This window comes from Eurypyga helias, unplaced genomic scaffold (assembly GCF_000690775.1).
Source record: "Eurypyga helias isolate BGI_N326 unplaced genomic scaffold, ASM69077v1 scaffold12351, whole genome shotgun sequence".
NCBI lineage: Eukaryota > Metazoa > Chordata > Aves > Eurypygiformes > Eurypygidae > Eurypyga > Eurypyga helias.
In genome coordinates this window covers 267871-290883 of record NW_010231711.1, presented here as the reverse complement: position 1 = coordinate 290883, position 23013 = coordinate 267871, and the positions used below count along the sequence as shown (strand labels likewise).

At 40.1% G+C, this 23013-nt stretch overlaps 1 protein-coding gene across 1 annotated transcript in view; it reads left to right on the top strand.

Moving 5' to 3' along the window:
- MYO16 (myosin XVI) overlaps nt 1-23013 on the top strand; it is a 283911-nt gene that overhangs the window by 58514 nt on the left and 202384 nt on the right. The window contains exons 4-6 of the mRNA XM_010161190.1: nt 4402-4510; nt 18419-18543; nt 22070-22195. Of these exons, the coding sequence (XP_010159492.1) occupies nt 4402-4510; nt 18419-18543; nt 22070-22195 (360 nt within the window). The remainder of the gene's footprint in view (nt 1-4401; nt 4511-18418; nt 18544-22069; nt 22196-23013) is intronic.

Below are 23013 nucleotides of genomic sequence, written 5' to 3'. Positions count from 1 at the left end.
ATCAATATTACTAATTAGGCTTCCCAAACATAGAATATGGACTAAACACAACTCTTACTTTACCAGTGGGAGTTTTGACTTTGATCCAGTGGAATATATCTACAGAAACATAGTCTGAAGAGTTTGTGACTGAATTTATGCTTTTATGCTTGGGCCAAGTGGCAAGGGGTAACTTGTACAGGAACAGAACCCTGTAGAGGACTCTGACTGCGCTCATAGCCCATTCACATGTGATTATGTGACATTACTTTTCTTGGTAAATTTTTGCAAGTCAAAATTTGCATTAGTGCTTGGACTTCAGAAGCTATTTGGTTCTTTCCCCACCTTCTGAAACATTATTTGGGAAGTAAGAGTTCAGCTTCTACCACATCCTAGTATGCAAAGTCTTGTTCTTCCCTGTACTATGCTAAATTGGCTAGAAGTTTAGCTATACAAAGATGTCATCATAGGATAAGTTATAGTAGGAATGTACATTGTGTCATGTGCTCTGCTGTTAATCTGAAGTTGTGCATTTCTCTTCCACTGAATGGGAAGTCATCTCAAGCTACTTCATGTTGGCAGATAATAGGGATATACACATAGACTGTTACTGTGAAACAGTTCACCTCCAACCCACCTCATGCTATATTGCCCCTGGGTGCAGTACCTAATCTTTAGGGTCACCAGTTTTGCGTACATATGGAATTAAGCTATTCTACTCAGTTTGTCTGAATGAAAACACATCAGAGATTCTACAGATAAGTAAACAGGCAGAAATTAAAACAGGATTAAAAAATGCACAGTAAAGTGATCCTAAGATAAATTAAGTCTTTTGAATAATTTCTGGAACCAGAAGGGAAATCTCTTCTTCCAGTAGCCAAAGGTATTTGATCTTTAGCAGCAGGCTCTGATTTCTGATCATATGGGGGTAGTGTGCAAATCTGGCACTGCCTACTTAGTTACTGTTGATCACCAGTGTTCACTCTCATATTCCTTCTCTACATGTGGATGTTGTTCTGCATAGCAGAGCATACACCTCAGTTGCATTTCGCTTTCTTTGTGCTGAACTAGATGTTTTTGGGAACATTTTTAAAAATACATTTAAAAACTCCTTTTTCAGTGTTCTGAAATAGAAACAATTTATCCTTGCAGACAAATATTTTTCTCAAAAATATGTTTTGTGTTTATGGGATATGTTGGATAAAGTTTTGCAATACATTTATCTTTTTATTAAGAAATGACTTGAGAATGAAGATGTGTTGAGAATGAGTAGGCCTGTAACTTTTCATATTCATTGAGCACTGCCTGCAGAATTCAAGCAGGTGAATAAAACATTTGAACTGAAATGGAATAAATACAGAATTGCATTTTGAATATAAACAAGGTATGCATATAAATTTGGAAAGTAATATCAGCTGCCTGGGGAGAGTATTCCTCATGTTTTCTTGAAGAGCTGTGAAGAGAAACCTAAGAACAAGGTAGGACTATGCTCAGATAATCTGAATTCTATCTGCATCTCCAATCATATTTGGGTTTCTTACTCTCTGGCCTGCAAGGCCATATATGTAAGGATGCACTCAAGTTATTTAGCACAACTTTTGCTATCTGAGTTTGAACTAAAGGTGCAATATATGTGACATTTGCTGCCTGTGACATATTCCACATCTTTGTCATGCTCTGTCTGTACTTTTGCTTGAGCCTGATGCTTTTCATCTGCTTCATTTTCCTCCCTACCTCATTTGTTCTTCTCTGACCCCTACCTGTCACCAGTTTGAGCTTCTGCCATGTCTTCTGTCACCTGTGGGATTGCCATCTTGTCTTTACTTATAAAAGTAGCTAAATGGAAAGTTTGCATTATAATTAGAAAATAAGATTGCAAATCAACTTTCCGGAGTGGCTACAACTAGCTGAGAGGTGTCTGGGAATAAAAGAAATCCTGAGCAGCTGAAAAGTCTGTCACATTTAACAGTGGGTAATTTCCAATATATCACAAGAAGATGTGTAATCAGAATGAACAGGAAGAAATGTCCATACTACGAGCACTTCAAAATATTGGTGTGTACAGTTTGCATCATATTAGCAACCTGTCGGGTGTCTTTTTGGCAGGATATGATACCGTGCAATACACTAAGGAAAGGGAATACAGTAGAATTCTCCACATTTCTATACCTAGAATGGCCTTCCTTCTAAACCACACTGGAGTTTGGTACTGGCCATAGCCTGCATGATGCTGGCAGCCAGGGGCTGTGAGCTGGGCTGGAGTGAAAGGGCTGTCCAAGCACGGACCGGGCAGAGGACTTGAACGGAGTTAGGTCTCTGGCCGGACTCTGGCCAGTGAAGGAGTCCATGCCAGAGCAGTGGAGGATGAAACAAGGAGACACCAAAGAAGAGGAACCACAACGTGCTGACTCAAATCTCCCCTCTGCAGGCATAGCGTGAGGGCAGCAAGGGGATTGGAGAAGGGAAGTAGGGGGAGCAGTGCCTGGAGAGGCGTCCAAGTGTAGTTCTTTATGTGTTTGTTTGACTCTATTTTTCGGTAGGAGAACCAGTAATTAAGAAGTTGTTAGTTGGCCAGTACATTAAGTGAAATTCCCCAACGCAAAACTTGTTTTAATGCGAGTGACAGACATTACAAATCACAGTGTGGCTATTCTAAAAACATCTGGTACAGTTCTTAGAATTAGATTTGCTGAAGTCTGACACATCGAACAGCCTTCTCCAGTGAGGTGGCTAGCTTGGTGGGTTAGGGGTGGATGCCATTTGCCTCTGTTTTACTAAGGCTTTTGACACTGTCTCCCATGGCATCCTCATAGACAAAGTATGGGTTAGGTAAGTAGGCAGTGAGGGGTGCCTGGGCCCAGAGGGTTGTGATCAGCAGCACGAAGTCCAGCTGGAGGCAGTTCAGTACCCCATGGGTTAACAGGGGGTCTGGTACTGTCGAAGTCGTCATTAATGACCTGGACAGTGAGACAGAGCACACCCTCAGTAAGTTCACAGATGATACAAAACTGTGAGGCAGGGATGATACAACACATTAAAAATGCTTATTATTAAACCCACCAAATATTTCTTTTGGAGCAAGATACTACTTTTAAATGTGCAGCATTGTCCAGAATTGCTTCTTTTTCTGAACTCTGAGAACTTCTACTTCATGTTGACTAGCAGTAAAGCTTCAGCAAGTTAAGTTTATGTCATGAAGCCCATGTGGATTTGTTAGTTTTTCATGTCATATTTCATTCCGAATCGGGAGCTGAGCCCTGTGAGTTTTTCTTTGATACAGTAATAACAGAGTAAGCTCCTGAAAGCAGCAGTCGTACCTTCTGTTAATAATTCCTTATTACAGTTGACCTCTACTGTTGTGGTTTTAAGAAAGGCTGTCCTTGGTACCCCTCATTTTTATTAGCTAAACTTTTTATCACACAAGCTGGTAAGAAAAGCAATTAAATTTACCAGAGGTCACTCTTATTTCATAATTCATTGCGGTTAAAAGCCATAGAGAGAACACTTGAAATGAATTGAAGTTATGGACTCTTAAAGAAGATACATGACATTTCACTGTAATGTAAACTTTTATGTCCACTAGACATTTATAATATTTTCAAGAATAAGATGAGAGCTTTCTTATTTAAAAAAAAATCTCTTCATAGTGCAATTCTTACACTAACAATATTTAATATAGAAAATGCAAGTTTTCTTATTGTGCTAGTGGTTTCTTTTCAAGCATTTCATGACTCATCACCCTCCTAATGGCTCCTTTGAGTTGCCTGTCCTTTTTATTGAATGTTGAATGAAACCTACAGAAATGTCAGGTTGGCTCCTTTAGGGACTATGGTTGAAATCATCCAGCTCACTTTCATTGTCTCCAGTTGGTGACAAATGGCAGTTTTATTTAGCAAGGGATGGTTCTCTTTGATGTTGGATTGGTGGATGGGGCCATAAGAGGTTGGGCCAGATGACAAGGTTACCCCCACCAGCTGTCTATCCATCCTGCTTCGTGAGTGTCTGTGCTGCTTCTCAGTCAGCTTTTGAACCACTGCTGTTTGCTGTGTAGTGTGTTAAGGCAGACTGTGACTGGTGACAGCTTACTTTATTTTAAAATGCTGTGCTGCAAATGGTGGTGCTTCCAAAACTCACTGATGGGCAGCTCAGACATCTGTGCAGTAACGGCAGGCTGGACAGTCAGGGTGGCAACAGTGTCAGCCGTCCCAAGCAAAGCCAGCCCCTTTTGACATTACGAGTCCTTTATTTTGTCTTTGCTTTTTAGTGTGTTTTGGTTTGCTTTGGTTTATTTCAGGTTATAACCAGCCTGCTGTCTAAGCACCCACGTTTTGAAAAGATTTTGAATAAGAACATATGGGAACCCTGGTAGTGTTTTGAGATTTCACTATAAAATCCTAAAATTATTTTAATCCTTCTCTGTAGGCTGGAGCAAATGTGCTGCTGCAAGATGTTAATGGAAACATTGCACTTGATTATGCCATAGAAGGGACTGAATCTAGCAGCATCCTTCTGATGTACTTGGAAGAAAACGGTAAGTCAGCTCTTCAGCTTCTGGAATGTTTTTATTAACCATGACATAAAACCAAAAAGGATGGGCATTGATTTGATGTATGTCAGCACTGAAGCCAGAGGAACTATATTAGTTGGGAGATGAAGAGGAGGAAGATGAACTGGAGTCACAAAAGTTTTCAGTGCCTTTAGACTGGAACAACTAACAGAGGTTAGTGGCAGTGGTCATTGTCATATCTGCTTTTGCCCGTTTGTACAGAGATAGTAGAAGGTGAATTCAAACCAGAAAAACTGCAGTGATGCAGAAGCTTTTGAAACAACTAATCTAACAGTGTGAGGACGAGGTTTCCCATTTTGTTTCATTTAATGTGTGAGTTATGTATAGCCTCAGTGTATATTTCTGCCGGTGACAGACTGTTAAATAAATAAATCTCTGTAAATCATCTGAATGGAAATGTACATGAAACTTTATCACTTACTTAAAAATATTAGTATGGATTGTGTTTTGTATTGAGAAAATACTGCAGCTAGATTTCTATTAAGAGGTATGCTTAAAAAATTTATAGATGACAGGACATGTTTTGAAAAAAGGGTTTGTTATTCACTAGTTCCAAAGTTAGAAAAGAGTTCTGAAGTGAGATTTCTAGCCTTGCTTTTGACTATAATATATTGCCTAACATTGTATGTGGCTCATCATAATACTAAGGAGAATGTAAGTAGAAATAATGAGCTAGTAATGTAAAAATGTGTCATTTCAACATTGCCTCCATATAAAAAAATCTGTCTTAACATAAACTAATTAAAGTTATATCCTGTTAATGAACACTTAAAAGAGAAGTTAACTTTGACTGGCAAGGAAATCACACGTAGTGTCAGGTCCTATACTGTTTGTCCATAGCACATCCAGCATATTTACACAGGTAAGCCTCATAATTTTTTTTTTCTTGGTGCCTGGCAACATTTTCACAGCACATGAACTCTAATTTTGGATTTTTCTAATGGCAAGACAGGTATCAGCTTTTAAAAACTTGTCTGCCTTGTGAAATGTTGATATTTGGAGTCTAAGTGCTCCAAATACTTTGTCTGATGTTGCCTTTAACCTGTAGCATACTACAAGCCTGTAACATACAAGAAGATGTAGTCTGCTTACTTGCAGTTATTAAAGCAGATCTATCAGAAAATATTTCTTGTTTCCTTGGTTTGTCTCTCTTTTTGTCTGACTATAAAATTAAACAGATTTAAGGTGGGGGGGAGGGGGTGAGAAGAAAAGAAAAAGATTTGCTAGTTTCTTGGCAAAGAACAGTGCATTTTTATGACTCTAAGTTTATCAGTGTTACCTCTTTTCTAGTAGGTAGGAGAGGCACCATTCCTCATTGAACAATAGTTCTGTGAATGTGGGAAGTTTCCACATTAGAGGTGAGATCTACCTCTAATAATTTTAGATGTCTAAGCCTGAGCTAATCATCTAGACCTTTTCTTTTGGTCCACAGAGAGAAGTAGGAAATATATGTATTGTTTCAGCTCTTCCTAACCTGGCTAGGTGAGGAGAATTGACTTCCAGGGCTGTTTCTCTCTGCTGACCGATAAGAACTTGAGTTGACACGTAGTCGTTTATCAGTCTTAGTTTTAGAATGTTAGGGTAGATCAATCCTACCCCTTAGTTCCAGTGCTGTGTGAAATCCTGGACTTTGGATGATCAATGACAACACACCCCTCAACTTGCTTGATCTGGTACTATTCTTGTAACAATAGGCAGCTCAACGTACTCTTATTTCCCACTTCGTTTTTACAACTTAATTAGTATCTTCTGAAGTATTTGTATTGCCTGCCATGGTTGATAGTAATGGAGAAGGGAATCCTTGAAGGAAATAAGGCTGTCTGAATGAGAAGGAATTACTTTGAATTGCCCAGACTAAATGTTTCTCTGTGGACTGTGTGAAGTCCTCATCATTGCAGTAATCCACAGGCACACCTGCACACGCATACCCCGACAGAGACCAGCTACAAGTGCCTCACAGCTCAACTAACAAAAATCCAAGAAGCTGTCGATTTACCTCGATGAAACAAAGTCAGGTTGGAACCAGTAGCTTTGATGGTACAGAAAACTTTGTTAACTGGGGACATTGAAGTTCTTAGAAGTCTTGTGTTCGTAATTTCTTACAGTTTTCATCACTGTGGTAGTTCCTGTATCTGTTTAACTGCACTACACAGCTTAGTGAGTGAACTTGCTCTTTGTTGTTGAAGATAACCTAGTTTACTCTGTGGAAGGCCTGGAGCCATAGATGAAAATAATACTCAGAAGCATTTAATGATTTTTGTATTTTGACATGTTTTTACTTATTTACTGAAGTTGGTTCTTTGAGTTCTGTTTATAAAAGGTCTTTTAGGTCACAGGAGCATCACAATTGCCAAGCAAAGTTAACTCTCTAGCAGCTGCCTGAAATCTTTCATATATACTTTATCTTTGTGATGGAATATAGCTCATCAGGAAGTTACATGGAGATTATACTACTGAAGTCTACATGAAATTCTGTGCATTTCATTAAAATATTCTCTTTTCCTGTACAGAAATGAGCTTTCTCTGATGTTGTTATACTGAGGTAACATCTCTGATGTTACATTGTATACTGAAATGAATTATTGACTGACAAAGGCAATTAAGCAGACTTTATTTACCTAAGAGAAAACTAGTTGGGGTACATATCCTCTGTATACTAAGAGCATCTTTTTTGTTGTGTAACATTTCTAGTATGCTGTAGGCTTAATTTAAGATATCCCTAATGAAGGATACAAGTGAAAATACAGCATCCAATTTCATACTTAGGAAAGTGGTGGAAATAGCTTAACTGCATGGTATTTGATTATGTCCTAGGAGCGCTCGGAAGCCTAGTGTGCTCCTGAGCTCCGGGGGTTGATTTGTCTAAACCAAGTGTCAGGCAGGCACTCTGTAGCAAACCTTCCTTAGAGTAAGAGGTGTTTCAAAGGTAGGTATTTGTAATGGGTCACCTGAATTATGATCTCAACTGCATGCTTCTTTCCAGGTGCTGTGAAGGGAGCCCAGAGTGGCTCGCTGAGACGTAGGAGTCTGCTACATAGGATGGAGTTCAGTTTAAGGTTGTGATATTTACATCTACAGGTCTATATGTAGGTGCCTATACACTAACTTTGGTGTCTAAATTCCTATTACCATTAGTGGAATTCTAGGAAATACTGTAACTAGAGAACAGACGGGTTGTTCATTTGACCAGCCACTAGGAAAACACTAGCAAATACTGTTAAATTTTTTCTGTGCCAAGATATCGATGGCTTTACATGTTACTAGTCTTCCTGGTTTGCTGTTAAAAGAAAGATATGATGTTTAAGGACTTTGAAAAACAAGATGGGGAGACCATCTGCTGCAACATCTTGCCAAGGCAAGGCTAACTGAGAGTAGCTCAGGTTACCCAGGGCCATGGTGGGGTGGAGATTCTGTGATCTCTCTGGGCGCCCATTCCAGTGCTGAGCCATCCTCATGTCATTTTTTTTTCCTTCTTATTTTCAGTGGAAATTTTCTGTGTTGTAACTTACACCTGTAGCCTCTTGTCCCTTCACTGTTTATCCCCAGTAGCGTTGTCCTCCAAATAGTAAATGAAAATATTTAGGGAGTGTAAAAAGGGTTTTTCACTGTTTGTCCTGTTTTATTCTGAATGTGTTTGATTATTGGAATCATTGAGAAAGTCCACCTTCCATGAACTTTACTTAGACTAATATCAGCTTTATGTTTTAAGGCAAATTTTTTGTTGTATTAATGGCATTTTAAAAATATCAAACTTTAAATGACTGCTAGCGTGTTCTTTTTGTTTATAGGGGCAGAATGTTCTACCGTAGAGTTGCGTCAGTGAAACTCTGGTTATAGTGTACGATCCTTATGTTTCCTCCTTTTCCTCTAGGCTGTTCTAAATATTTAATACTTTGAAGAACGTAACATTTTTGTTTACTTCCTTTCTTAGTATTTAGTCGTGTAGTGGATCAGATGACTGAGACATAAACTGCAAATCAGGGACAGATTTTTCTTGGTTCCATATTTCACAAGTGATAATAGGTGACACGTTCACTGTGTAATTTGCTTCCAAAAAAGAGGTTGTGTTGGGTTTGTGTGGTCAAGTTTTGGTAGCGGGGAGCGGGCCACAGGGCCGGCTCCTGTGAGAAGCTTCCCAGGCTCCAGACCCGCCTCTGGCCACAGCTGAGCCAATCATACCTCTGTGATTGGCATATAGAGGAGAAAACAAAGAAAAAGGGTTAGGATGTGAGAGAGGCGGTAAGGCAGACGCCTGGAAGAGATGGCCAGAGCAGAGGTTCGCCTCAGCCCGTGGTGAGAGGGCAGGCTGTGCCCTGTAGCCATGGAGGGTCACGGGGGAGCAGAGACCCCCCTGCAGCTTGGGGAGAGCTCCACGCCGGAGCAGAGGGATGCACCCGAAGAAACCGTGACTCGGTGAGAAGCCCAGGCTGGAGCAGGTTCCTGGCAGGCCCTGTGGTCCCGTGGAGAGAGGAGCTCAGGCTGGAGGAGGTTTGCTGTCGGTACTTGTGACCCCCGGGGGGACCCAGGCTGGAGCAGGCTGCTCCTGAGGGATGGCACCCCAGGGAAGGGACCTAGGCTGGCGCAGTTGGTGAAGAACTGCAGCCCGTGGGAAGGACTCACGTTGGAGCAGTTCATGGAGGACACTCTCCCATGGGAGGGACCCCAGGCTGGAGCAGGGGCAGAGTGTGAGGATCCCTTCCTGTGAGGAGGAAGGAGTGGCAGAGACAGCGTGTGATGGACTGACCGCAACCACCATTCCCTGAGGTAGAGAAATTAGGAACAAAGCTGAGCTCGGGAAGAAGGAAGGGGTGGGGGGAAAGGTGTTTTTAAGAGCTGGGTTTATCTCTCATCATCTTACTCTGATTTGATTGATCTTACTCTGATTTTGATTGGTCATTAAAATGACTTTCCTACCTCAAGTCGAGCCCGTTTTGCCTATGAGCATAATGGGTGAGTGATCCCTCCCTGCCCTTGTCTCGACCCACGGGCCTCTTGTGGTATCTTCTCTCCTCCATCCCACCATGGGAAGGAGTGAACGAGCAGCTGTGGGGGCCTCAGTTGCCAGCTGGGCTAAACCACAACAGGGGTGTTCTCTTCTGCCCTCCAGGATCTCAGGCTCCAGCTTTCAGTGCACTCCAAGAACATCTGCCTTGTTATTTAATCTGAGAAAACAGTAGCTTGGGATATTTACTTCTTTTTTTAAAGAGCTGTCTAAGTATTCTAAGCAAAACAGTGTCTTTCTTGTCTATTGCATAGTGAGCATTTTATGCACTAGCAGATGATTATGAAAAAAATTATGTTTGAAGGTTGGGGGTTTTTTGTTTGTTTTGTTTTTAAGATTGACTGTATTTAAATAACATCTGCCTGAAGGTATAGATGGCTTTTCTACGGTGACGCAGATACAGAAAAAGAATTGTTATTGCTTTTCTACAAAGTATTATTTTTATTTTTAACAATTCAATTTCTGTGTGATAAATGAACTCAAAACAGCATATTAAAGATTACTGATTTTTGATGGTGATAGAGATTTCATCTACTTAATTGAAATCTTTTACAGTATTCCAACCTGTGTGAATAATGGATCTGTTTTGTTCTCCAAATATTCAGGTGTCTCAAAAAACTGCATATAGAGCCAAAATCATGTGCAGATCCTGTCCACTTAGGTAATTTTTAATAGTTTAAATTATTTAAATATGCTGATTTCACAAAAATAGAGCATGGTTTAATAACTTCTTACTGGCAAATGGATTAAGCCTTTCTTTTCAGCTGCAAAGTAGAAGGAATACATTTCTTCTACTGCTGCAGGGCAGAAAGTATAATAAAGTAGAATCTAAGGGTTAGTACAGAATCCTACACTGAAGACGGTGTTTGACATTAGCCAGAAACAGTCAACTCATAAATTACTACAATAAAGAGAATTTCCCCGAAGCCAACAGTTAACAACATAAAGGAAATAACATGTGCAGGAAAAGCTGAATCAGGAAACCAGTGGGCAAAGGACTAAGGAAAATTTTATTGTGAGACTGACAGTATACAGTAAACTAGAATGTGATAGGAAGATATATCAAAAAAAATACTTTGGTTTAAAATATGAAGTAGTTTGAAATTATTCATAAAATCTGTTGTGGTGGGTTAGTCTGGGTCAGAAGCCACTCAGTCCCACTCCTGAGTGGGACAGAGGGAGGAAGTAGGATGAGATAGCTCCTGGGTCGATGTAAAGACAAGGAGATGGCTTACCAGTTACTGTCACAGGCAAAACAGGCTCAGCTTGAGGAAAATTGCCAATGGGAATAGATTCAGGTAGTGAAAAACAGGAAAAAAAGGCATTAAAACAACACCTTTCCACCCCCTTTCCCAGGCTTGACTTCAGTTCTTTGCTTTCAGACTCCTCTAACCCCGCAAGCAGCACAAGGATGTGGGGAGCACAGTCCGTACCTAGCAGTCTGTCTCTGCCACTTCTTCCTCTTCACTCCTTTCCTCTGCTCTAGCTTAGGTTTTTCACAGGTACACAGTTCCTTTAGGAACGTCCATCTGCTTTGCCATGGGTCCTCCATGGGCTGCAGGGAATCTCTGCTCCAACATCTGGAACACCTCCTCTCCCTCCTTCTTGTTCCCTCAGCTGTTTTTCGTTCCCTCTTTGTCTTTCTGTCCACTGTTTTCTGCCCTTCCATAAATACATTTTCACAGAAGTGCCACACTTGGCTGATGGGCTCAGCTGTGTCCTGAGGAGAGTCTGCTGGAGTTGACTAGAACTGCCTGTGGTCCACATGGAACATCCCCATGCCTCTTTCCATATAAGGCACCCCAGCAGCCACACAACTGCCAACACCTGGACAGTACCTCTGGTCATGTGTTTCTTGGCACTCTAGCACTTTTTATGAGAATAAGATCAAAATGGAAACCCCAGTTATGTGTATTTTTCATCTCTTTTGATTGTTATTAAGTTAAAAAAATTGTTCAGAATATGCACACCAAAATGTTCTAGCATTGAGGTTGTGCTACAGAAACCCTTAAAAAGATCTAGTAATCCCACAAGGGAAAAAAAAAAAAAAGTCAGACTGCTTCTTCAGTGTGTTCAAGAAAAGCAATTGATACATATAGTATCATTTCGGAAAAGTACTGCTCTAGACTTTAATATTTAAACCATGAAAGGCTTTTCATAGACATTAAGGAATAGTTACTAACATACTCCAACAAGAACTGGCTATAACATCAACCCATACAGACTGTCGGTGCTAAAGGTCTGAACCTAAGCTAAAACTAAATTTCCAGGTGTATTTTCTATTTTAGAGCCATATGTGACGTGATCTTGATTTCTGCTTACAAATTTTCTATTAATAATGTTTCTGCATTAGGTTGGAAGAGAAATGGGCAACCAAAACCAAACAGCTTCAGGATGCTTCAAAGATATTTTTTTTTTTTTTTTTTCCCCTTCACCCTGATTCTTGCTTATTGGGAACCACCTAACCGTAAGGTTTTACACACAAAAAACCTGTTTATTTCCTGCAGGGATCTTGACTAATTGATGATAGGGGTTAGGTTATGGTGTTGCCAGTGAGAACAGGAGGCCAAATTACATGTTTTGGTAGGTCCCTTCGAGTCCTAAAATGAAGCACACAGAAAATGTGACACATTGAAAATATTGCAGCTTGGAATGTTCATCCAACTTCCTTTGGCCTTTATGTTTTCTAATAGAAGCTTGAAGAAGCTACCTTAATTGTTATATTTTCTAACTGTTGGAAAACTGGCTTTGAAGTCTTAGACTTCTCTTAATATTTGTGTATTTTCAGCATGCGAATGTGTGGGCATTTAAAAATGAACTGAAGAAAGAAGTCCAACATCTGGAAAGATTTTGTTACCCATATGTTTATATCAAAGGGGAAACCTTTAAACTCACTGTGCAGGATTTTGGCACAAGTCTTAGCCAGTAGTTTATGATCTGCTTTGTAACTGATGCTAGAAGAAAAACAGGCATCTCCTTAAGTAACAGACTTTGCAAAGATCTGAATAAAGCCTGTGAAGAACATAAAAAAACTGGGGATGCCCTTTTAGTATCTTTTCAAACAACTTACATATGAATAATTGAATGCTGTTACTGTCAGAAATAAATTATAATTTTTTATAGAATTCCTAAAGCTACAACCTTTAGCAAGTTAGAAAAAATTGTCAGTGCCCGGAGTGCACCCACGGGCCCTGTGACCTGTCCCCTCACTCACCGGGGCTTGGCTGCCTGTGCTCTGATGTGGTTTAACCCCAACCAGCAACTAAGCCCTGCACAGCCTCTCACTCACTTCCCTCCATGTTGGGATGGGGGAGAGAATGGGAAGAGTAAGTGTTATTTCAGCACAAATCCAAAATACAGCCCCATAGTAGCTACTGTGAAGTTAACTCTATCCCAGCCAAAACCAGTGCGTGCTCCAAGCGAGTTCTGATATGGTGTGGCCCTGTAACTTGGGAGCAGTCAGCTGAAAAAAGCGCTAAGTTGGCAGCAGAGCTGGGAGAAGCTCTGTCATAATCCTTTGGCTTAGGAGCCACATTTAGGTTCAGGTCCTTGCCTGAGGTATTCCTATGTCCAGCCATGAACTTTGCTGACCCTGACCCACTGACTTTGCTTCACCTTGTTGTTGCTATAGGCTCTTCTGGCAATCACAGGACTGTCAGTTGGCCCTGATTCCCATCTCCAGTCCCGCTCGATTTTCCTGTTTGGGTACCGTGAGGCTTGTGCCCTGGTCAGCTAGGATACTGCCCTGCCTACGCTGTGTTCACCCTCAGCTCGTGGTTCCCTGGCACACATTGAGTAGCCTGTGCTTTTACTGCTCTGTCATAAAGCATCCAGCCTTAACATATTAGGAACTTGCAGAGAAATCCTGGCTATAGAAATACTGTATGTGATGAGCTCATTTCAGACATGATACTTACCACAAGTAACCAGAGACAGCGATGCACTTGTTTGGCTTCTGTGTTCCTGTTATAATATTACAAATAAAATAATAAACATGCAAGACATAGCCACAGATGAATGCTTTAGTTTTGAGCCTTGAGATTGTGCCAATCTGCTAAAATCAATTGTAAAAATTATTTTTGTTTTCGTGCAAGTTGAGACAGAGTTCATTTAACTGACTTTATCTGGAAGGGTTATCAACATCCTTGTTATAGGAAGGAGAGGGGAAAAAAAGCATTTTTCACTCAGGTGGGAGAACTGCAACTCTGATGTCTTCATGAGTTGGAGGTGGGAATTTCAGTTCTGATAGCATTTTCAGACTAGAAGGAAATGAACATCCTTCACTGAGTATACGTAATAATATCTTCAGAGGCAAAGAGGTGAAACCCACCAGTGACAATCGGTCGGTACCTCTGCAGTGAATGAGAGCTACAGGCCTCCGTAGTTTTGCAAGTGTACATTCTGTTGCAGATACTGAAAATAGTGGCTTCCTTTCTCAAGTAATAAATGTGGCTGAAATGTATCTGTTCATAGGCTGACCTCTGAAAATCAGATGGGTATAATGCCGGGCGATATGCCCAAGAGCTGCTGAACAGTGTAATTAAACACAGATAATGCTCTCTACATAGTAAGCAGCCAGAAAAGTCCTTCTGAAACTTTAAGCAAATAAAGCTGGATAAAGTAACAGCTACACCTGAATATTTTCGTGGATGAAACCAAGTATTTCAAGAGTGACACCATGACTTCTTTTTTCTTACTGATTGTTTGTGAACATGCCTATCCTATACTACGCTGCCCAGGAGAAAAACAGAAGCAATAAACCATGGTGTCCCCAGAACTGTAGAAGAGGCAGGGTCACTGCACTTGGGGTGAAAAGAGACTTGCTGCATTTAGAGCTCTGTGCAGGAAGGGCAGGTATAGACAAGGTGGGAGAAGATGTAAATAAGAGGAGATGAGATATTGGCTTCTCAAAGCTGCTGAAATTTTTTAAATGTACATTAAAACACATCGTTTTTTCAAGAGGAGATGTTCATGTCTCCTGAAGACTGTTAAGCCTGTTGGTGTATGAGATGTGCAAGTCACAGATGCTGGGTGTGTGTCATGGGTATTTCCCAAAAGGTCCGTGAGAGTTTGCTGTGTACTGGTCACAGGGGTGGGTGTTCCCCTTGCAGATGGAGGGACTTCTTACTACTGGACATTTCTGAGGAAAGTATTTTTAATAGCAATGTATTTCTTCATCACTGCCACTTCTTGAAAGTTACTTACCCTCTTTTGAGCTGAGTTTTTTACATTCCTTTAGCTTGTCAGTTCTGTAACCACCTGCCACAGATGGTGAGACAGGCAAAGCACATGAAATGGCCTTGTCAGGTGTTTTTCTTAAGCAGTGAGAGCTAACATGTTTTGTAGCTTTTAGGTTATGCTCCTGCCTGTCATCAGGCAGGATGATACCACCGAATGCTGTGCCCTGCAGAGTCACTACTGTTTCAACTCTTCCTTCTCCATCTCATCTCCTGCAGAATTTGTGGGCGTGTAGGCCTTGTTCTGATTTTTTACAGGGTATTTGGAGTGTATTTTCCATCCTGTGCCTTTCTTTTTGCCTTTCCATTTTTTAAAATGTGAATCCGTTCCCATAGTATATGCCAATTTGGTTTTCTTCCTCTATTTATTCTTGCTGGCTGTCGTCCCATTTCAGATGAATCTCTAAACCACATTTCCCCTTTGACAAATCATCGTGAAGGTCATTCTTTGATTCAGGCAGCAAGAGTAACTTACTGTATGAGTAACATTCTGTTGTTCCATCTGAACTCATGAAAAGTATCACTCTGAGGAGGGAGAGCAGACTCCCCAGAATTACAAACTTGATTAAGGGAAGGCCAGGTCTCCTTGTTTGAGCCTCAGAGCCATCCGTGTGCATGCTTGGTAAAGCTGCCTCTCAGTTAACAGTTCCCTATTGGAATTCAGAACTCTGCGGTTCTAAGATTGCAATTTAGATTTTTTTTTTCATGTTTTCATTCTGTTTTCTATAAAGGCAGAGGAAAGGAATCCTTGTTGTTTCTGTAGCATTTTCAAAACTCTTGTGGACGTTTAAAAATGAAGCCTGTAGAACATATCGCCGCGGTGTCTCACTTGCTGGTCTGCTATTTGTTTAATGAAATGTGTACCATTCCTTTATACAACTATTCGTTTGAAACCAGTAAAGCCATCTTTAGATTTACATAGGCCTTTTGTAGCTACGTAGCATTGTTCATGCATTTTCTCTGAGCTGATGGGTATAATTACATTCGTGATAGAACATATATAGCAAGTGATGTGGCTGAACTCTAGCCCTGATTCCTCCTTCAGCACAAGCCAAGGTCATCTTTCAACAGTCAGGTTTTTTGAGGGCCCATACAGGATACACCAAGGTTCTATAAAATGAAATTTAAAAGGTTTAAGGATCAATATTTTACTGTTAGTATAAGAATATACTGATAAATTCATTCACTGACCATGCTGAGAGTAAGGCAGTAGTGAATTGCTCAGTGGACTTAGCTCGCCTCTGCCCTCAACCTGTAGCTGTTACTATAATTTAGATGAAACATGGTGAGCCAGACAACCTGATAATAACTGTGTTTCATTTTTTTTTTTCTTCTTCCTAGAGAAAGTCAGAAACTGGTATTTCTAATTTGTGGATTGTGAACTTAGTTTCCATTTTTGAGTGTTTGGGGTATTATCCACACACAAAGGAGGTAGTACTTTGATTTCCACATCTTGCGCCTCTCCTTGAAAAACAAAACTTATTCTAATTTTTTACTGGAGACAACAAGAGGAAGAAAAAAGTTGACATAAATTCTGTCAGTAGTACTTTACAATGGCCTTCTTCATCAGGGATAAAATGATAAATGTATTTTTCAGCCTTAATCTTTCTTACCTGTCAACATTAGAAAGAGCTTTATTATGACCAGTCAAGTTTTGTTTCAGCTGCTCAGTTTGTCTATGTAAAGTGTTTAAAAAGTGAAGTCAGTGCTGCAAATGATAACTAATTCTGGGCTTACATAGCCCCTCACATTACATAGTGTTTTGGAAATTTAAACTTACGCATTTCAGAGAGTTCTTTCACTGGCAAGAGGGTGTTCAAGTATCAATTTACTGTTGCAAAAAAGCAGGAAATAGGCAGAAACAGAAAGAAAAGAGATTTAATTGATGCCATGTGGCATCAGTAATCTGTAAATGTCATCAGGTAGTTTTAAGTCGTTCCTCTGCAATGTGATGCAGGTGTAAAATTTCAGTCCTGTCAAAAAGCATACATTGCTTGTTAGGAGATACTCAGAACATCATATGAAATCCACGTTGTCTTCCAGTCTAGCAACTGTCAGGCAATAGGGTGTCAGCACATTCTGCTTTTGGGTGGTAATCTGATGTAAGCTATCAATATCACACACAAACATATATATATATGTATGTCTTGGTCGGGACTGCATTTATGTGAAAGAACACAGGTTTTAGTCCAGATAGAAAAAACCTACATTTTCTCCAGGTTATGTTTATATTTCTGCTTTATATTTGGTGTAATTTAGTATCATTTAGGTGACAGGTGTGAAAATACAAGAAGTAAATGTGGGCAGCAAGACATTGTTCACAGTTGGAACAGCCCACCTCAGAGCTGAAACTCTTAGAATTGCAGTGGGCAATTAAAATTCAGAACATAAAGCAGTGTGCAGAGTAGCGTGTCAGGGAAAGGAAATTAATGGAATTCTTTGCTAACTACATATGTTACACCCATTTATATGAGTTCCAGGGTAGATTAAAACTAAGAGACTTAACATACGCATTTACTCTGAAACACGTTTCCATTGTTGTAGTAATGCAAAACCTGCAAGAATTGTTGCAGATAGAACATAAAATTACTTGTTCAAACAAAAATATTTAAGTTAAATCATATTAATTAATTTATCATTTGCCACTTTTCAGCTCTCTGAGAAATGTGGTAGAGAAGTAAGAAATTATTTAATCACATGTTTTTTGTTATGTCATGGCAGGGGCAGACAGGAAGGATTTTTATACTCAAATTGTATGTATGATTGTAAGTGACCGCACAAAGCTAAGAGCAGAAGCATCAAGCCCTGAATTTTGGTTAGATACTCCAGTCAAGCCACAGCCAGTTGCTAGTGTAACCACTTAGCAATTTTGCTGTACCCTCTGTTTCTAATTTTAAATCCCTTCAGACTGGAGGCCATGCTGTCTTTTGGTTATAGACTCTCTTGCTTATCTTCCTTTTTAAGCTATCCTTTGACAACTGGTTTTTTTCAGTTACAATGCTGACCCAAGCAATCCTGTGCCCTTCATTCCTTTCATCTCCTCCCATTTGTTCTGCCTCCATACCACATTTTCTCTTGGTTTATGGTGTCTTGCAATGATCTAGGCTCAGCTGGAGAACTGATCCTGGTTAAAAATAACCCAGGCAGATAAAAATGTGTTGAGCTGTAATTTGCTTAACTTAGTTGAGCCGACAGATTCGAGGGACGGGTCTGGGCAGTGTGATGTATACGCAAGGTTTAAAGTATGCAGCCAAAAATAATTTTCATTAAATAGGACCCAAAGGCTTCATTGGCTTCCTTAGAGTGTTTAATTCTTTTCCCACTGACAGCTATTTTCACAATCCCAGCAGATTTAGTGATACTACAGCTGCTTTGCCTAAAACTGCCCTTGCCAGTCAGTAGGGGATCAGGCCCATTTTTTTGATATTGCTGACTGACGTTACATCATCCATGTAGTGACTGATAAAGATAGGAGTAAACTTGTTGGTAAATATAAGCAAACATGTTCTACTACTATACACTGAAGTCTAATTGAATGATGATTAAGCTTTTACAAACCTAGGAAAAAAAATCGTCTCTCTTCTTTATTGGTGAATGAAATAGCAGAAGTTTTCAGCCTTTTGTTCTTTCCAGGTGTAGAGCTGAATTCACTGCGCCAGATGAAGATACAGAGACCTATGACAATGCTTACAGATGTTCGACAGCTCATATCAAGCGGAGGAAACGTGAATCAGAAGAATGATGAAGGGGTTACCCTGGTGAGTGGGAATATGTCATCATCACCCTGTGAATATGCATGTGCTGCAACTGTGTGCTGGTGAGCATGTTTGCAAGGCATTTCTTTTAAGAGGAGAAATGAGGGAATGCAAGATTTTGTTCTCATCTGGCCTTTTGAAAGAAGTTATATGTCAATGCCATTCATAGTACAGATTTTAAAATAGGCTAGTGCAACATCTGTGGCTAATGATAGCTTTCCAACTGTTAGCCACTGAATATGCAACACAGAAATTAATAACAAAAAAAAAAAAAATACCGGCACTGTAGTTTATAACTGCAGCAGAACTTATGGTCTCTGACAGTCTGTGTAAGAGAGGGCCTAAAAATTCACTCAGGGATTCCTGTTTTAGGCTCATATCTACTAGCTGAACCAGGTTAAACCACTGTTTCTTGAAGCTATCCCACCTTCATTCAGTGTAAGGAAGCGTCCACCATATGAGTGGATTAAGTGTTCCTTCTCCAAAATTTGCATGGTATTTGTACTCCCTGGGTCTCATTATACTTTTTTTTTTTTTTCCTGATAGATCTTATTTCCCTTCGTTTTTTTCAGAATCACTAATTCTTCAGCTCTCAAATAATTTAAAAATTGATGTAATAAAATAATTTAAAAATTAATGTATTTTTCCCTAATTAGCATGTCTGTGGAACGTTTGATTTGCATACAAAATCTCCACCGTCATTATCTATCAGTACATGATCATCATCAGCATTAAGATACTGAATAACTTAAAAATTCTTTTGTGTTTTTCTGCAAATCCTCTACTAAAATAATTAAAAAGGCATGTATTGCTGAACTTCATTATTGGGGTTTTTTTTACAGCATTTATGTTGAATTACATTATGTAATACTGAATTAATAGACTGAATCATTAGTATTTAATTCCATGTTTTAATAGCTGTGGAGTGTTTAAACTATAACTGAAAAAGTGAGCAGCCTCATGTCTAGAGTCATTGAATCCAGCCACTGGCTCTGTCTACACAGAAAGTTATGACTTCTGGGGTGGCCACCCCAAGGCAGTTAGCTGTAGCTGAAAACAGGAGGGTATCATAGAATCATAGAATGGTTCGGGTTGGAAGGCACCTTAAAAGATCATCCAGTTCCAACCCCCTGCCATGGGCAGGGACACCTTGCACTAGACCAGGTTGCTCAAAGCCTCATCCAGCCTGGCCTGGAACACTTCCAGGGATGGGGCATCCACAACATCTGGGGAGGGGTGGGAAGAAACAACTCAACTTCTAGTTTAATTCATAAAAACATTAATTTAACTTCCAGTTTTCTGGTACATTTAAGTTAAGCTGCCAAATCACGGTAAAATACAAAGTTGTTTCTACTGTACTTTGCTCTTACTGCTACTATAGTCTGAATTGGCTTAGTTAAATTGAGTTATGAACTTACCTAACTCAAAAACCTTTTCTGTGGTTGGGTGGAATTGTTGAAAAGCAGGTCTGAAATGTGTTTAACGGTACCGCTGATACTCGTAGAAAAGCATTGGGGACGGTTTGTTCTGAGTTATTTTCTTGGTGGGATGTGGACAAAGAGGACTTTTTTGCATGAACAGTTTTTATGTTGAACTTTGACTTTTTGAACTTCTTCCATGGTCTTGCAACAAGGAGCTACAGAGTGGATAATTTTGCTTTTCTTTGAGGTTTCTATTATGTGAAAGGTTTGTCTGACAAACCAGTGGGAATTTGTTGAACTGCTCTGTCTCTATTCATGGGTGTGGAGTCAGCCAGTCTGTGATAGCTGCGTCTGTTTATCAAAGGGTTCTGGGAATACTTTTGTGTTGCTCTGCATCTATTTGTACAGAGAAAACAACAAATACCTCAGTTGTAAGTAGCAAATGAGGTTTGTTTTCCCTTGATAGAATATATCTAAGCTCATGTGTAAGTTAAGACGCATCAAACAAAACACTGATGCCATGAATGTAGAGATGCACCCGTTCTTATGGGCTCAAAGAGTCATGGAATGGTTTGGGATGGAAGGGACCTTAAAGATCATCTAGTTCCAACTAGCACATACATATGTTGACATGCAGTACAGACACAGGATTATATATGGCAAAATTAATTTTCCTGCTAAATTCTCCTGTAATATTTCTTTCTTGGAAAGATTACAGTCATAAAATATTTCCTTTGTCCTGTGAGCTTTTAAACTACTTTAAAATAGCACTTGTCAAATTGATCTCTGAATAGAAAATAACTTCTTCTGTTAAAACAGAAGAAAAGCTGAAGATGTGTCAAATTATGTTTTTGAGGTTTTGTACGCTTGAAATCAGTGTACAATAGTGTACAGAATTGGTGTTCTGCCCCCAGGGCAGGGTATTTTGCCTCCTTTCCAGGGGAAGGTTTTTAACAAGCTGTAATGTGTTCATCCCTCTGCATCAAGGATGTTCATAGAGAAAAGTTTATGCATACTCTGCAGGTGCAGCTGCACCAGAAACAGCAAATAAGGCAAATAATATCCTGCACTCTGTTTTTGGTCTCTCCTATGCTTAAAGTGAGTTTGTAAATACACAGATCTAGTAACAGGTTTATTGCAAGACCTTTTTCTTGCTATTAGCCATTAATTTCAATCCTCATAAAAAATGTCACTTGCACTGATTGGTTCAAGGAAAAAATTGTGTACTTGGGCGGCATTATTTAGGGATACAGGTTGCCACCCGTGGTCTCAGGTCTTCATTCCTGCAATCTTGCTCAGCCTGTTCTTACTGACCATCGTGAGAACTGACTCCTCCTAACTGGGGATGCACAATCGCATTGTGCCAATTTCCAAACACAGACTTTGTCCCCTTTGCTCCCAGAAGTAATGGGAATATTTGAAATCGTAGCAGAGAATGACGAGAAACTGAAAACCGCTAAACTAACGTGGATCAGTCTGGTCCTGTGAACTCTGCCTCGACACACAGTTAAGGATCTAGTGAAGCAGGGCAAGTGGAAGAAATAACATCTCCTTGGTTCAAAATCGTGGAAGTATTTTTTGTGACTGATGTTGTGCTGCAAACTCAGTGTGCTTGGTTTGTTTACGTGTCAGTGAATTCATTTTGGAGTAAAGTAGTGTCAGCTTACATCTGGGATATTTGAACTGTCACAAAAGAAAATTAGGTCTAGGCCAGGTTCTGCTGAAATATGTGAACCTACCTGGGTTCATAAAGTTTGTGAATGTGTTTGAAAGGATGTTTGCCTGAAATAGCATGAAATCGTATGACACTAGATTGTGTTTAAGTAGTTCTCTGTAGGATAATGTTCTTAATTTTAGTGGGTTTTGTTTATAAATGTTAGAAAAGATTCCACAGGGGTTTTCTCATCTATTGTTATCACACGTGTGTCTTATAGAATCATAGAATGGTTAGGGTTGGAAGGGACCTTAAAGATCATCTAGTTCCAACGTCTTGTATCTGTCGTTGGGAGATTCAGCCAGTTCGGTCTGTGGGGCAGCCAAGATTGGCAGTAGTATGTCACGGGGATTTTCTGAGTTCTTTGGACTGTTGAGATCCTTTTGTATTGCAGCTGCACGTGGCCTGTGCTAATGGATACAAGGATGTTGCATCTCTGATACTGGATCATGGGGCTGATCTCAACATAGTGGATAATCAGTACTGGACACCCCTACATTTAGCTGCAAAGTATGGACAGGTAAAGCACGATTTTTTCACCTGCTTTTGTGTTCTTTGTGATAGTCTTCTGTAACAATAGTACTTTCAAGTCAGGGAGATTGTTCTGGTTTTATTGTGAAAAGCTTATAAATTTCTGTACTACAGGTGGCATCTCTGATGACTGAGGTCATTTGAGAATAGACATTGTAAAGCTGTCAACCCGATACAGCTCGTTAAAATCATTCTACAGCAGTTTGTCTCCAGCAAAAATTGTATTTGTGTTGAAATTTGAAAGGGTGACAAAATAAGCACTTTTGTCTGTTATTCTCATATATTCTGATATCAAACTCTTAATTTTAGTTAACTTTTTTGCTGTGTATATCTCTGTGAATTAATATCCAGGTTCCACTTAACGCATTAGTTGCATTCAGTTTTCCAGTCACTGAGTTGTGGAAGGCTGTCCTGGGTTTGGGATTTGGAGGCCATGCCTAAACATGACTTGTGCCACTTAACATCCCACCTTTTCACATTTTCTTCACCCTCACTCTCCCAGGACATGCTCAGTGTACCCTTCTTGTAGTCTGACCACTTCAGGCCCCCAGCTCCCATTGACCCACGTCATGGCTCACAAATCACCACTTACCCACAGCTACCTGCCAAAAACCTCTCTGAAACACCCTAGCTCAGCCTCCCACGCTCCTGCCTTTTCTCCTGTCATGTCGTCTCTGCTGCAGCTCATGGAAAACACTTCCTATCTCTGTCTCCCACCAGGAGGGGCTGGACCTCCTCTGCAATGGGCACAAGACCAAACTTCCCTGTGTTGCTCTGAATACAAATTGCTTTCCGCTACTCAGATTC